We start from the raw sequence: 16,530 nt of genomic DNA on the forward strand, positions 1-16,530 counted from the left end.
TTCTTAATCAATCTGTTTTCTCAGAAGAATATCAACAACCAATTTATTACGTAAATATTTTAAGTTAATTTTTAAAATTCAGCGAATTTCCGAAATCCATACGTACAGAATGTGTAATTAATTATTTTTATTTCAAAAAATATTTTTTTAATGTTATCGAAACATTAACTGTTAGGTACATTTAATTTTTAGAAAAAATAAATAGTCAATTAGCACTTCATTTATAGGAAATACATAAATATTATATAATATACACACAAAATTAAATGATCCATATCAGAGTGCATAATTGACAATATCGTGATATTTCTACTACCCACGCTGCATTTTGAATGCAGAATTAATTACATTGAATATAAAACCAAGTTTTTATTAGGTACATTATATTATTTATAGATTTGGCACATTTATATCTAATAACATTTAGGTACAGCTAAAACCATTATTCAATTTATAAACAGATTTGCTTTGAGAAAATTAGTCGATTTCAAATCATTATTTTCTCCTACATACATACATAAACATTTAACTGTATAACATTAGGTACATACATACAATATATTTTTGATGTTTTTTTTCTCAGAGGGAGTGGCTTGTCAATATGAATACTTTTTATGGTATAGATTACCTTATATTTTAACTCTGTTACGACGGTATAATATTATTGGGTATTTGCAAGGGAATTATTTTACAGTGAACCAAATTGTTTCAAGTGGTACTCAGACAAGCAAGTTCCGCCTCTAAGCATGATAACGGTAAGTAGGTCCATAGTACGTATACATACTATATCTGTCCTAAAAGCTCGCAATCATAAGAAAACACTATCGATTCTCCAAACTATCTATCTATGTACATACACGGAAAGGGTGAGTTTATTGGGACCGCGTCATCATCGCTTGCACCCTGCAGTCTGCACCGTTCGCTTCTGCGCCAGGTGACAGTTGCCGGAGGGGGCGGGGGGTTCGGTGGGCGTTGGGCATACACAGGCGGACGATTGGAGGAATATTATTACTATATTACAGTCTTCAACTACTTTAATACTAAACTTATGACATCTTCCTAGTAGGGAAATCCAAAGTTCCAGCATTATCACATTCCAGGTAGAGTAACAACTTCGTTGTGAAAATTAGCACTCACGCATTCAAAAATACTTTTGTAAATATATTGTATACGGTATAAAAATATTTGAATGATAAGTGCAATTCTCAAGGCAAATATCGAAACAATTTATTGGCAGCGTTCTCTTGTCATCCTTCCATATTACGAGCTAACGATCACAGCTAATAAAACAGTCACTAGGTTAAGGTACACCGAACATTCAACAATCTAAATATTTATACAAGTTATCCGAATACTGGTGGCTAAAATACGACAATGTATCCGCTCGAGTGGTAAGTGGTAACTAAGCCCACAGTAGCAGCAACTCGACTATTCATAGTATAGCTTTCTCGAATCGTCCACAACTCTGGACTGAAGAATATAATACTTTTGCAGTCACAAGTTCCGAGTGACATATATAGGAGTACACGCCATTACTCATCACTCGTCACTCGTCACTTACATTATTGTATAATTACGTACTACGCTAAAGTCTTTTGGCGAAACAAATCTATCTCTGATTTGAGAAACATCCATTGTTAAACAAGTGTCATATTCCGTAATGTTCTTCTACTTTATTAAATATTTGTACATAGAGAACACATATTCCTGTTAGTTCAGTGAATAAGTCACATAATATAAAACGATAACCGAACAATAATTATTTTCGCGCTTATTTTTCAGTACTTTTTCGACAATATTAATATTTTCAACAATAAGTACCGTAAGTCGTATAGCCTCTGTGAATAAAATCTTCCTAAATTTAATTAAATAAATAGTGTTTTATAATTATTTTAATTTGGCCACACTTTTGGAATCCGATGGTAACTTTTTATTATTTTCCCTTATTAACTGTTCGTTTCCAGGTTTATTTGTCCCAAGTGCGGACTCGGTTGCGGGTTCACCGGTTCGGTTGGTCACTATTCCTGTTGAACTGGAAGCACTACGAGTACTACCAGCGATGGTTACAGCTGACTTGGTTGCGGCTTCACCGGTTCGGAGCGTCCCTACTCCAGTTGTACTGGGAGCACTACAAGTAATTGTAGTACTACCAGCGAGGGTTACAGTTGACTTGGTTGCGGGTTCACCAGTCCGGGTCGTCACTACTCCCGTTGTCTTAGGAGCACTAGAAGTATTACCAGCGAGGGTTACAGCTGACTTGGTTGCGGGTTCACCGGTTCGGATCGTCACTACTCCAGTTGTACTGGGAGCACTACAAGTAATTATAGTACTACCGGCGAGGGTTACAGTTGACTTGGTTGCGGGTTCACCAGTCCGGGTCATCACTACTCCCGTTGTCTTAGGAGCACTAGAGGTACTACCAGCGAGGGTTACAGCTGACTTGGTTGCGAGTTCACCAGTCCGGGTCGTCACTATTCCTGTTGTACTAGGAGCACTATGAGCACTACCAGCAAGGGTTACAGCTGACTTGGTTGTGGGTTCACCGGTTCGGATCGTCACTACTCCTGTTGTACCGGGGTCACTAAAATTACCACCAGCGAGGGTTACAGTTGACTCGGTTGCGGGTTCACCAGTCCGGGTCGTCACTACTTCCGTTGTACTGGGAGCACTACAAGTACTACCAGCGAGAGTTACAGTTGACGGAAACGGATCCGATTTACCTAAAAGTTTAGGGTTTGGAGTAGATTTAGAGTTATCACTTTTCACTTTACTCGTATCCTGTCTATTGGAATTTTTTTTTGGTTCTTTGTTTTCAGACATGTTATTAGACGGCTTAACCGATTTTCCTAAGTCACTTGACACTGAAACCTCCGGGGTTTTGACATCTTTATCGCCGCTTTTTAGGCTAACGCTCTGTTTTGTTTCGTCACCTTTTTTCTGAAGATCATTTTTTTCGGATCTGTTTGGTTTTGATTGAAGTGATTCTTGTTTTTTGTCTGTCGTGCTAATAATGCTCTGAAGTAAGGGCACAATTTCTGTCTGCTTATTTGCGGCTGCAGCTGTTCTGCTTACAGTCGCAGATTGAATAAACGGTTTTTTGGTACTAGAATTTTTAATACTATTATCTTTGTTATCATTGCTACTTTTCATACTAGTTATGGGTTTATTAGTTTGTGGAACCATTTTACTGGTATCTCTGTCACTTAATGGTCCACCTTTTACTGTGGAGAGCGCCAACTTGGGTTCTCCTGCTCCTGTCAATGACTCCTTGTTCTCTTGAATTAGGTCATTTCTGGAATTGCTGGCGACATGGTCCTGGGACAATGTTGTTGCGCTTTTAATATTATTATTATTATTATGTATCGATGAAATTGATGTGTTAGGAACAACTTTTACAAGAGGGACATTAATAACACTTTCACTGTTAGTTATTTTCTGTTCTGTTCTGTTTTTTGATGCATCGGGAAGTTTGCTATCCTTGAAAATATAAGGAGAGTGCTGGGAAGAAGTTTTAGGTGTTGAACATATAATTTTGGAGGGATTAATTTTTTCAAGATTCACGCTGGGCTGAAAAGTTTTCGGCGGTGTCGTTACTAGCGTAGTAGTACTAGCTGGAGGTTTTGAGTCATTAGGTTTGTTGGAATCACTTTTCTCAGAAAATGATGAAATCGGCGCTGCGATAGACTGACAAGCCTTAGTCGAATCGTCTTCTTTGACACCCATTTTGGCAACAGTGAATATTGTGGATCCGTCAGTAGATTTGCGTGCACTTGTTACTGGCACCCTGGGAGTGATTTCATTGAGTAATATTTTAGGCTTAGTTTTTGATATTGGATTCTTTTGCACAATTGGTAAACTTACAGTTCCTCCATCGAGCGCGTTTGATTTTTTACTAAAATTGATCGAACCTTTTCCGATTCCTTGGCTTCCATTTCCCATAAACGAATCACTATCTTTTACTTTTTTTATAATACTGGATGAATCCGTTTTATATGGTATCAATGGTTCACAATCGGTCTTTAAAACAGCATCGTTGCGTAATTTATTAACTTCCGAATCAATTTGGGGTATTTTTACATCGATTTTAGAGTTAATAGAATTATTACTACTTTTGACCAATTCTTCCAATGTATTTGACTTGTTTTGTTCGCTTAGTAACGAGAAACTCGATATACACGTATTTCTAATTTGTTTAATTTCGGCAACTTTTTTGATATTGTCTTTGTGTAAATTTTGACTGGCTAGCCGATTAGAATCACCAGTTTCTCGCATCAGTATACCACCAGTCGATAAGTCATTAGAAGTTCCGAATTCTTTCCTGGAAAATTCTGGACTATCGAGTAACAGCGGCCTCGAGAAGGAATCGTTCGTTTTCATATCTTTATTGGCGTGTTTCTTCGTGTCTCCTGTAGCAGCTCCCTCCTCGTGTCCTTCTTTGTCACACTTTTTAATAAGAGGTTCCGCTGCCGGGTCGTTATCTTCGAGGATCTCGTTCTTGGCTTTGATATTTTTCGATGACTTGAGAATGCTCGGTCCGGGAACTTTACACGGACTCGCTTCTAGCATTTTAGTTATAGGCGTATCGCAATCTCCATTTTTGGTCTAGAATAAAAGTAAATCGTTAAAAATTATATATTTTAGGAGTCTATTATCGAATGTAAATTACTGATGTCGCTAACCTGATAAAGTCCCGGCGCTTGCTGTAGGCAGGCCGGGCCCCGCCCTCAGGCCCCGCGGCTGCGGATAGTGGGGCGCCCGTTGACCATGATGATGGTGTTCTGTATTGCCTGATACGAGGACTGAGTGCTACTCTCCCCGCGGCAGGAAGGGTCCCACTCTGAAGTTGGCTGCACTAGAGCGCAAGCTTTCTGAAAATATCACAACATTTTAAATATAAGTTACAGGTGTCAGTGACGGTCGGCTTCGCAGTCGTATTTAGTTAAAAAAATTCGATCGCAAAGATGAGAGACTAAAAGGTTCTAGGTTAGGAGAAGGTATAATATTATTTACCTCATAAATGCTTAGTTCACTCGGGCCATTGAAGAGCTGCGTAATGGCCATGATGATAATGACAACGACAGGCAGAACCCCGATAACCCACCCAGCTGCGTCCGCCCACAGTGGGTACACGTAGTGGCCATACGAGGCAGGCTTGTACTCCACCCAGTTGAAGAATAGAATAAACTGAAAATGAATATTCAAACATGAAAATTGTAAAAAATCAGAACTGAAATTATCTTTATTTAATGTCAAAAATTTTTAAATATGATAATCATTCCACCAATAAAAACAGACTCTTCCTTTGTGTAGACTAAATGAGGCTCCGAGAGCCAGAGATCTGAAAAGACGAAACACGGCCTTACTTTTTTTAAATACAATCGTAGTACCATATTTTCTCCCTCGATTACTAGAGCAGATGGTACTACAGTAATTTTTGTTTTTTACACACTAGATATTTACCATTGGCGTGTCTTTATTGTTTTGATATATTGTTTCTTATGGGATCTACGATCATCCAAAAACCCAAAAAAGCACCAAGTTTTAACTGCCGTCGTCGGACGTACGCTATACAAATATGATTATTAATTCTGAAAAACTGAGGCACTGACACATAAAATTTTATTTTTATAATCTTCCAAAAAAAATATCAAAATTGGTTCAGTTTTTGAGGTACAAAAACCGAAATGTCGTTTTTGTCAATTTTAGTTGGCCAAAATCAGTCCGTCATGCAGTTGTCTTTTTTGCACTGTATAGGGGAGGCATCTGAGAAAAAGAGACAGAAAAATAATGTTCTATTACCTATTCGTCGAAATCCTAACATACCGCATATCTTCTTCAGCGACATTTAAACAGTTTTTGGCATTAAACAATCTTATACCGGTTGCGCAATAAAAAATAAATACCAAAACATAACTAAAAAAGGAAGTCTTGATAATTTATATTTTTGTATTTAAAAAAGGCAAAAAGAAATTTTACCAAGAGTGCGGAGGGAGTGACAAACTTCCACATGCAGCTCCAGAAGAGGACCCAGGCGCGGGAGCGAGGCCCGATCATGTCCTGTATGTCCTGACAGAACCTCTCGGCTCCATACATCCACGAGATGAGGATACACTCGCTGATGGCGATGAGCAGCACGGACCAGTTGGCCGCGTACTTATCCATCAGCTGCAGCCAGTACATGCCACTCTGTGGATCGTAGAAGGCCACGAAACATTATCAACATTCCAAACATAAGAACTGATTTTATCGAGTCTTAAATCTGTATTATCCGAATTAGAAAACTGATCAGATTATGACTTGATTGGAAATATTGTGTAGTGTAGAACACCGTCAAAATCGTATAAATGAGGGGGTTCAAAGGGAAACGGAACCGTCTGTGACCACTGTTTTTGGGAATATGTATAAACAAAACCAGTAGCAAAAATACTTTTTTTTTTTAAGTGCAATTTGCGTGGTGTAGCGAAAATACTATTTATTTTATGTTCAATGTGCACAATGACCTTAAAAGAAATTGTCTCTTTACTACTGATTTTGTTAGTCTTTCCAAAAATCATGGACAGTGGTGTTTTTGCTTTTCGCCCCATCACGAGATTGTATTTTTCGCTCAAATTTTGCGAGCCCCTGTAAACATCAGGTTAACATAAGTTATGTACGTTTTTTCAAAATTTTAAAATGAGCACCAAAAGAAAAACAAAATGGTAAACACTATACGTCATTGGAAAGAAATAAAAGAATTTTTCACTCTACAAGATATTGTCTTTGCTTTTACGTTACATATATTATTTTGTTTGATTACAAGCCATTTCATGTCATGATTACATTTTCGAAATCTCTTTCTGTTTGCGTTCAATCGAGGAAATAGGGCTGCCAAAGCTGCTCGCGATATTTCTCTCGCAATGTACGGTGAAGGTGCTATAAATAATAAACTAATTTGTTGTAAAATGATTAAGGAGAATGCATTATTGACTTATTAGTTGTGTCCTCTTAATTTGGAAAAAAAACAGACACAACTTATGTTACTTAACACCCAATAGGTACTTATTACGTACTTAAAATCGGTAACATTTCATTTTTAGGACGATATAACTAGATTCTTACTGGAATCGGTATATTATTCGAAATTTCAATTTTTTTTTTTTACAAAATCTGTCGCGCGTACACCGTGATAATATGTATTTATTGCGTCTGATTTAAAGGTCTGGGTGGATAAAGAATACAATTATGAGTTAAAATATATAAGGATATTGAGAAGGCAAAACTTTACATATAATTTAACAAAAATACCACAAAATTTGTGTGATTTAAAATTATTAATTTTATTTTAAAACCAAAATTTCAGTGTTTTCTTTAATAACTCTCTTGTACGATTTGTTTATTTATCTTGCATCATTTATTTTTAAATCTTTAGAACGAATTTCACTTTAAAACTTCGTCTTTATATGAGTACCAATGTACTAAGTTTTGTCTGAATTTTAAGACTCGTTTCATTCCGATAGAAAAGTGTTTATATTTGTTGAAAAAAACTTTTTATTAAGAATATTTTTTATCAGAAATACGTTGGAAAATTCTCTTTTTTTTAAATCGAAGATATTATCTAGAATATTAAATTTCTCAGTATTTTAAAAAAATAGAGTGACGCTATGAGATTAATGTATGTTTTTTTTAATAAACCTAACCCCCGAAATCAATAAAAACTGGGTCTATCCACAAAAAGACAACCGAGTAAATCACGAAAATAGAGAAAAAAAATCTGACAGTAGCAATATCTTCCATTTTGACCCTCGCGCCGCGGTCAAGCTTTTTCTATCACTTACGTTTGTAGTGAAAATGAGGCCTCCGAAATAGCCAAAGATGGCGACAGCGAGGACAACCCAAATCTTCTTCTCCCTTAGGTTGGGGAACCTATCCAAGATAGCGGTAGTCACTGTTTCCATGAGAGCAAACTAAAAAAGAAATAAAACACAAACATATTTTAAAAATTTACAACTCTAAAATAATAATAATGTCTCTATGCAATGATGCAGGGTGGCTAAAGAATGTTTGTGAAATAAAACCACAATCCTGGATGGGTATTTTTGACTCGATAGCTGCTATATTTGTGTATTAATGTTATATAATCTATAAGGAGTGGAAATAAGTCCACAAATAAGGCATTTGTTTACTGTGTTCGAGATTCCGAATTAGATTTCTGGCAAGGTCGGCATGGCAAAAAAATAAACTGATAAAAAAGTTTTTTTTTTTAAGTTAACTAATCTGGGGTTACTCTTTGTGAATTCATTAGCGATAAGATTTTTTAAAACAGAGTCCGCAAAAAACTTTTTCATTTTGGATTTTATTTCAATTTCAATATCATTATAATACTTTTTTTTAATGTAGGGACACGAAGTGGCCCAACACAAGAATGCTTGTTTTTTGTTTTTGGCATTGTATCGAGTACATACAGAAAACTGCAATTCGCCTCTAATTTTGGTTTATTTGTAAATGTTGTTTTTTCTTTATTGTATTGTTGTTTTCTTTAAATAAATAAATGAAAATGAATAAATATTGGGTTAACACTGCAATATTTTATTCGGATTGGAAACCGAAACGTAAGGAATAACACGTTACCGTCAAAGAAAAGATGATCAATCGCAGTGTAAATTGATATTTTTTTGTTACATAAAGGTAAGATGATCAGTCTTACGCTTCAGGTACCAGTCCAGGGACTGCAAAATATTCTAGTGTAAAAACACCCTTTTAAATAAATATTCCATGTCAACCGTGTCGGGAATCGGACCCGAGATCTCTTGCATGGTAGGCAAACTCCCTGACCACTACACCACGAGGCCGACTACAAAATATCAAACATCAAAAATAATGTGTCCCAACCGATAAATAATACATTGATAAAATAAGGTAGGCAATCACATTTTCAACACATGGTAAACACTATTGTTTCGCACACAGAATTTATTCTGCCAAATTTATTTGAAATTAGCATTTACATTACAGCCCATTACAATATTTATTCCAGTAGTAAAAATAAAAATATATATTCTATAAGATTGTCAGGCTCCCTAGAACGAACATATTTTCATATATATTCAAAGCATGCCATATTTATTTATCATATACACTTAAAATTGAAGACACAAGTGAATTAAGGTTTGTGTGACAAAAAAAAAAGATATATATATTTATTTATTTAAATGTACTATTGTAATCGGTACTACTGCCAATTACAGTGTACATTAATTATATTATTAGGTAATTTCAAAAACATTTTTGAAAACAGCACAATAGATTATAAGGTCCATAAAACCAATAGTAAACAAAGATTTATAAGTCACTAAAACACATTACGATACATAGTTAGAGAGGAAGAGTCTAAAACTGGCAATCCTAGCATCTGGAGTTAAAATTTGGAACACCAGTACAATAATTGATAATACGAGTATAACACCTTCATTCGCTCTCAAAATTGTTTTTCTGCCACTTTTTGATGGTGTTGTTAGTTTTTTTTATAAAACGGCTCTACCATAGAATTAAGAATAGTCCAGAAGGAGCGTAGAATCATATTTGAATACATCGGACTGTGTACAAAAATACCCCCGCTTTGCCCCACTTTCACCGCGCGCATTCGTGAAGTCGCCGCGTAATGTTGCCAGATGGGAAAAAATATAATCATAACACAAATGTAAGGTAAAAAAAAAAAAAGAAGCAATTTGTTAATTTCTCTAAAACTTTATTGTGCACACGGAAACATTGATTGACACAACAGAGTAGATAAGTAAATTGTCATTTAATAAGAGTAATTGAATATATGAACAAATTTTATTTTACATAAAACGAATATTTTTATATCATGTTAAATAATATTTGATGTTTTAAAGATAATGTCGGTCAAATGTCCACCACGGCGTTGTTTAATCCAAGGTCCAATTTTCATTAGTTCTCTCATTAGATGAGCAAAGTAGGGTAACAAAATTTACTACCCTGGCAACACTAACGAAATGTCTATTTAGTTTTCTTCGACAATCTGACAGATGGAAAAATAATTCAATTTTTAAGTAATGCATTTGCTACTTACACACGCATTTTCTAATTACACATGAAATGTGATCCTATCATGTTTCTTTAAGATCCAGGCAGTATTTCTACACTTTAAAACGACACAACACGACATAGTTTAATTCAAATCGGTTGTTGCGTACTGAGCGACGTTTACAAAGAAACTAATGGGTCAAAATGTAAAACTACTATTTTAGGAGTAGTTTAGCCACCTTCTGTTTGATGCGCGTATGCGGTTTATAAACTATTCTTAATTACTTGGGCTCTACATAAAATCTTCATCCATGTAAAAAAAAAAAATTTTGAAAATTTGAAATTTTTGACATTTGAATTTTTGAAAATTTGTGACGTAAAGCCTTCACCCACGTATGTCTTTAATTAAAACATTAATAATACATATTATAAACCAGCCAATGATATTATATGATCAAAAATGTTCTCCATCTCTGTTGTAACATGTTAATATTAACAGTTCCCTAGGGGGTTGAATCCAGTTCTTGTCTACAAAAATTTGGACAAACTCAAAACATTGTTGATGTATCCACCTGGTCCAAGTAGATGTATAAAAATTGAAAAATTATTTCAAGCGTTGCCCAGTATGTGAGTAAAATAATTCAATCAGATGAATCTCACCTGCAACAATAAAGGTTTTAGCTCTTTGACTTCACAAACATCAACAGATGGAATAATTGAAGGCATGTAGATGTTCAAATAAAGGCAGAATGGTGAATGTTACACAGTGTGTAAAGTGGCCACTTAAACCAGCCAATGACAGGCCATAAGCCCTGTAGATGCCTAGATTTCTATATTCCCTTCTCTAAAATGTTTTCTATCTCTGTTGTAATATGTTAATACATATTACTTTTACCGTCAAATTAGGGTAAAACTACACAACTACTACAACCCCATTCTAAAACAGTAATTTTTTTTTTTCCCAAAATCCAGTATGGAATGCATACGTTTATAAAAACAAAGAATATAAATAAATAAATTATAATATTAATGTACAAAATGACTTAAATGAAATATTTTTCGCTGTTTTGGACTGCATTACAATTTCCATCATCGGGGTTAATGTTGTCACTTTTACCAATTTCTTATTTATACATTAACTCTGATGATGGACGCTGTAATGTGATCCGAAACGCCAGAAAAGAGTATGAACGACACGTATGCCGTAGCATAATAATTTCGTAAAAATATAAGAAATTAAATATTCATATGATCTTATATCGATGTAGTTTTGAAAAAATATTCACTCATCACCTGGGAGTCGAGGCCGAGGGTGAGCAGCATGACGAAGAAAAGTAGAGACCAGACCGGGGAGACGGGGAGGCGCGTGACCACCTCAGGGTACACGATGAAGGCCAGTCCGGCTCCCTGGTCCACCACCTTCTCCACGTCCACGTTGAGCTCGTGCGCCAGGAAGCCGATGACGGAGAAGATGACCAGCCCCGCGAAGAATGACGTCAGAATGTTGGAGATGGCGACTATCAGGGAGTCCCTGGAAGAATTATCACCCTCATTAAAATACCATAGTTTCGATAAATTTTAAATTGAAGTAATCCTTAAATAAAACGCTTTGGTTCCGCGTATATACTGACGCACTCGGCGGAAATTTTAAATGCTGTAAAGGGCAACACGTAAATTATGCAAGAATGTGTAAAAATTAAAAAAAACCTATTGCGCTTTTTTTTAAATTGATTTATTTCTCTTATGCAATGTTTTTCAGCCTTTTTGAATACTTAAATCTTTTATGAGTAAAAAAGAAAAAATGTTGGCAACACCCTCCCCCCCCCGGTGTAAATTTAATGTTCAATTAATTAAAAGTACTAACATAAAAGCAAATAATATTTTACAATACGACGATGTTTGTGTATAATATTATTATATTTTTTAAAACCACAGAATTTCGGGAAAAATTATTAAAGCCAACATGAACACAATACCAAAGAATATGTAAAAATCAAACTCCTATTTGGGAAAAAGGCGAAATCACAAAATTAAATTTTATATAAGGCAGTTAAAAAATATTATGAAATGGGAAAAAATAAATCAAAATTCAAACAGAAGGTTGAGGAAATATGTGTTAAATAACATATAAATTAAATATATGTACATTGTTATTATTGAAGCACACATAAGAATATGTTTATGTGCGCCCTGTTTCAAGTTTGAAAATAAATAAATAATAAGTGCTGTATTTATTTACTGTTAATGAAGAGAACTTACTTGTAGCAATTGTTGGAGAATTTATTGTAAGACGATAGCGTGATGAGACCTCCCCATGCGGGACTCAGAGCGAAGAATATCTGGACAGCAGCGTCTCCCCAAACCTAAAAAAGGGTTTTATCATCCCCATTAATACTCAGATAGTTTCAATATCGTAACTAAATCATATTTATTTAAATAAACTTCCATTATAGTAGATTATTAGTATACAAAATAAATGTCTGCTTCCTTCGGCATTACAGTTACAATACGCTGTAAATCTTCAGAACCAATCCTTTTACCAATAATACATAATAATAAATGATACCGTATGACGCCATAAAATGACATCAACAAAAGAATATGGATACTTATGAAGAATTCATATAATATTTATGTGAAAAAGGGGAAAATCCCAATGAAAAAATACATATAAATTTTATGGCTATAATCACTGAAATAATGAGGACGCTCAGTGGTTGTTTAATGTTTTTTTCATTTGTTAATAGACTATTAAACTAAGCCAATTTAATTTTTTATTTTATGTAATTTAATTTGGGAAACCAACAGTTCTTCATACATATTTAAAGTAAGAAAAGTAAAAGCAGAACCAATAACAGATTTCCGCAAAGTGTACAAAGTTAGTTAAGAAAATATAAAACATATTGTGTAAATACATATAAAAATGTTATTTTCACGTATATATTTATTGATAATCAAAGAAAATACTTTTTTAAAATGAAGAGTAAGTTATTGTAAATTGGGCGGAATTAGGACAAGTATGCATGAAGAGAGGATAAGAAGGGGAAGAGAGATGTAGATATTTATTTTTATAATGTCTACTAAGTTACAAAATGCATTTTTAGTGTCAATTTTAAATCTGAAATAGTGATGTTTGTGTAGTCTATGTCTTTAAACTCTGTATTGTACACTGAAAAAGTCCTACAAAAAAAGGATTTTTAATATACGATGTTTTACTTATTGGTACATGAAACAGGTGGTCCCGTCTACAAATCCTGACTGGAACATGTATGGTTATTAAACTAAGTAATTCTGCACAATCAACTATTCCTGTCATAATTTTGTGAAGCAGTAGTTGGTCCGCACACACTATAGTATTGTCAATGCTACGATTTTTATAAATTCTGTATTTTTCAAATTACTCCTCGTGAGACGTCAGTTATCTTTCCCTTCTTCTCGATCATTTCTACCGATTCGTCAGTTGACTTAAAGTAATCCGTAAATTCAACACAACTCTCTTATCATTGGTAGATTTATAAGAACTAGTAACGTCATTCAAAGTAGTTCGTTTTCATTAAAATACACATATATGTTTTTTTTTATACAGTTTCAAGAAACTTTGCCGTACAATTTAATGCTCTAATTTTTACCGCGAGAAAGAAAACATTTTTTACACAAAATTTCCTGTAGGGCTGAACTTCCTCATTCAGTAGCGCCTCCTATAAAGTGAGATTCTTACTTTGAAAAAATAGTTTGATGGGTTTGAAATTTTCCGCAATACCTCGATTTGTTAACCAAAATCCGTGCAATTGGACTAAAAACAATGTAACACCGCTTTAAGATGCACGCATTTTTGCGAATTGAGATCTACATGTGGCTAACATGATCTCGAGTCAATGATCGAGTCCCGACTTGACACATAATTTTCTAACAAGTCGGAAAAAATAATTGTGCTAAAATAAAATGGTATATTAAAAAATAATAATAACATTACAAAAATTTGTTAACCCCGCAATAGATGGTTTCTTTGCCAGAATAGGGAAATACACGTTAATTTTTTTAACATTTTTAAAGTAATAAGGGTCTATGAAATACTGTCGAGTAAAAAAAAAAATTTTAAAAGTAGCAAAAAAAATAATTTGAAACTTGTAATTTTTAATTCCAGCAAAAACGGTCATTGCATTGGACATGTCCTTAATACGTCACGATTCATGTTAACTTTGAATTTTTTTCGTAATCATATTTTTTTATAGAACATCGTCACGAATCTTGACGTTACAATTATCAATGCCATGTTGTGTTTTTCTAGTGACACCTTTTTTAAATAATTTATTTTTTAAAGTTATGTATGAAAACATTTCTCCACAACACCCATATTGATTTTGAAAATACCATTACTTATTCTAAATCCATTCCATATATTTTTATCGGTATTCGTACTATGCGATATTTCGCTATTGCCGACAAGTTTTGTTTATTATAAACGACAGCTCACTTTTTTAAAATTTGAAGATTCATATCGATAGCGAATCCTAAGGTATTTTTAACGTCTGGTTTAAAACATGAAACTTTTATTTAATTATTTTCTCAAAATTTTCTATCACAATAAAATATATTCTATTGATAATTTTACATACGTCAGGTCAGGGAATAGAAAGAAAACAGGGAATAAGGAGGGACAGATAGGAGGGCCGACCTGAGCGTTGGCCAGCTGAGTCCAGTCCGGGGTGAGGTAGAAGCGGATCCCATCTCCCGCTCCGGGGAGGGTAACTCCGCGCACAAACAGCATCACGAGCACCACGTAAGGGAACAGGGCCGTAAAATATACCACCTGAAAACATCCCTTCGTTTCAGCTAACATCCTTCTTTTGCTCATTACGTTAATATATAATTTTTAAAAAAACAGAATGTTTTCACAATTTAGATATTTCATCATCATAATCATCACCATCCTTTCCGCGCCCAGTGGTGCATATGAAACTGCATTGATAAACCAAATGTAGCTTATTTCGATCAACTGTTACACGAAGGCAAGGTGATCAGTCTTACGCTTCAGGTGCCAGTCCAGCAACAAAAAAGTGCAGTTCAAAAAACCTTTAAAATCAGTATTTCACGTCCGTTCTGCCAAATCGAACCCAAGACCTCAAGAATGGTAGGAGATGTGTCAACTACTACACAACAAGATGGACTTATCTGTACTCGATTTCTTTATTCAGGACCTTTACTTGGTTCTATTTAATTTTTATATATTTCATTTCGGAATGCTTTCACAATTAAGGTGTTTACTGTTTTAAAAAAATGGATGGAAAATTACTAAATACAATTTGCGTTGGTATTAATCAACGCGTTTGCCTACCATGCAAGAGGTCTCGGGTTCGATTCCCGACGTGGGTTGACATGACATATTTATTCAATGATATTATGATATCATTCTTCAGGTGTCAGTCCATGGACTAATATGATATTAGTCCATGGACTGACACCTGAAGCGTAAGACGATCACACCTTACCCTCGTGTAACGACTATAACCAAGATACGCTGCGTTTGCTATATCAATGCAGTCCTTTATGCACCATCATGTGCGGATAAGGGTTTGATGATTTAGATATAATTATGTCAAACCAAAATTGAAACAAAAACTTTTGAAGACATGTCGGCTTTGCTATCCACTAATGAATATTATTCATTAAGTATTTTTTACATAAATTAATGTAATACGTAAAATATAACGCCAGTCAAAAATAAATATAAAAGGTAACCGTAAGATATTATAATATTTATATTTAAAGCACTAATAAATACAATATACTAATTTTGTGGTCAAGCATTTAAGGGTACGTTTTAAAACCGGTAAACATTGAATCGGGTTGTGGTCCCGTGGCTAGTGTCTCGGACTCACGGATCAAAGGTACGTGGTTCGAACCCTACTCTACCCCAACTGAGTTATTTAAAACTCGTTGAAAATGGCCCTCAAAATTAAATATTTGCGTAAATTATAAGAGCGCAAATATTTATTAAAAAAAAAAAAACATGTTATTCCATAAAGTTTTATTGCTGATTCAATAAACAATATGAAAAATGAATATTACAATACACAACCTAAACATACTCTAAACTATTCTCAACAAATATTTCAACAAGGGTGAACTGGGTCAGCTAACAAATAATTTTAAAAAATTATTACCTTTCCAGAAGACTGCACTCCTTTGCACAAACAAAGGAAAACTATCGCCCACGCACCAAACAGACAAAGCGCCATACTAATTTTGATAGTTCCCGTTTCCTCTATTCCCGAGGACAATCCCAGGACGTGATTCCTGGAGTTAAACAAAAAAGATTTAATACGAGTGTTAAGTACTATATTTACATTTTTTATACTTGCCACTCACATAAGGCTGTAAATATTTCGATCCTACCTACATTCTTCCTTTGTTACTATGATAAGTTTTTATAATATACCTGCATCTGCATACTTCTGACGAAGTGAAAATAGTGTTACAAAAACAGCCCAAAACATACATCTCATC

The 16,530-nt window shown here is 34.5% G+C and overlaps 1 protein-coding gene across 2 annotated transcripts in view; it reads right to left on the minus strand.

The window, feature by feature from the left end:
* Window positions 1-871: 871 nt before the first annotated feature.
* The window catches only part of GlyT (Glycine transporter), a 48,343-nt gene continuing 32,684 nt past the window's right edge, over window positions 872-16,530 (minus strand). Inside the window, exons 5-13 of one of the 2 annotated variants that reach the window (XM_088225732.1) lie at window positions 16,188-16,320; window positions 14,699-14,833; window positions 12,283-12,386; window positions 11,317-11,554; window positions 7,815-7,943; window positions 5,977-6,186; window positions 5,011-5,184; window positions 4,680-4,868; window positions 872-4,602 (exon numbers count right to left, since the gene is read on the minus strand). In XM_088225732.1, coding sequence (XP_088081858.1) covers window positions 4,725-4,868; window positions 5,011-5,184; window positions 5,977-6,186; window positions 7,815-7,943; window positions 11,317-11,554; window positions 12,283-12,386; window positions 14,699-14,833; window positions 16,188-16,320 — 1,267 coding nt within the window. In that variant the 3' untranslated portion in view covers window positions 872-4,602; window positions 4,680-4,724. Of the gene's footprint in view, window positions 4,603-4,679; window positions 4,869-5,010; window positions 5,185-5,976; window positions 6,187-7,814; window positions 7,944-11,316; window positions 11,555-12,282; window positions 12,387-14,698; window positions 14,834-16,187; window positions 16,321-16,530 lie in introns of those variants that run through there. The other variant, XM_088225731.1, reaches the window with a different exon arrangement.

The sequence above is a fragment of the Micrasema longulum genome, unplaced genomic scaffold (assembly GCF_059751315.1).
Source record: "Micrasema longulum isolate JH-2025_06_02 unplaced genomic scaffold, ASM5975131v1 h1tg000383l, whole genome shotgun sequence".
Taxonomy (NCBI): Eukaryota; Metazoa; Arthropoda; class Insecta; order Trichoptera; family Brachycentridae; genus Micrasema; species Micrasema longulum.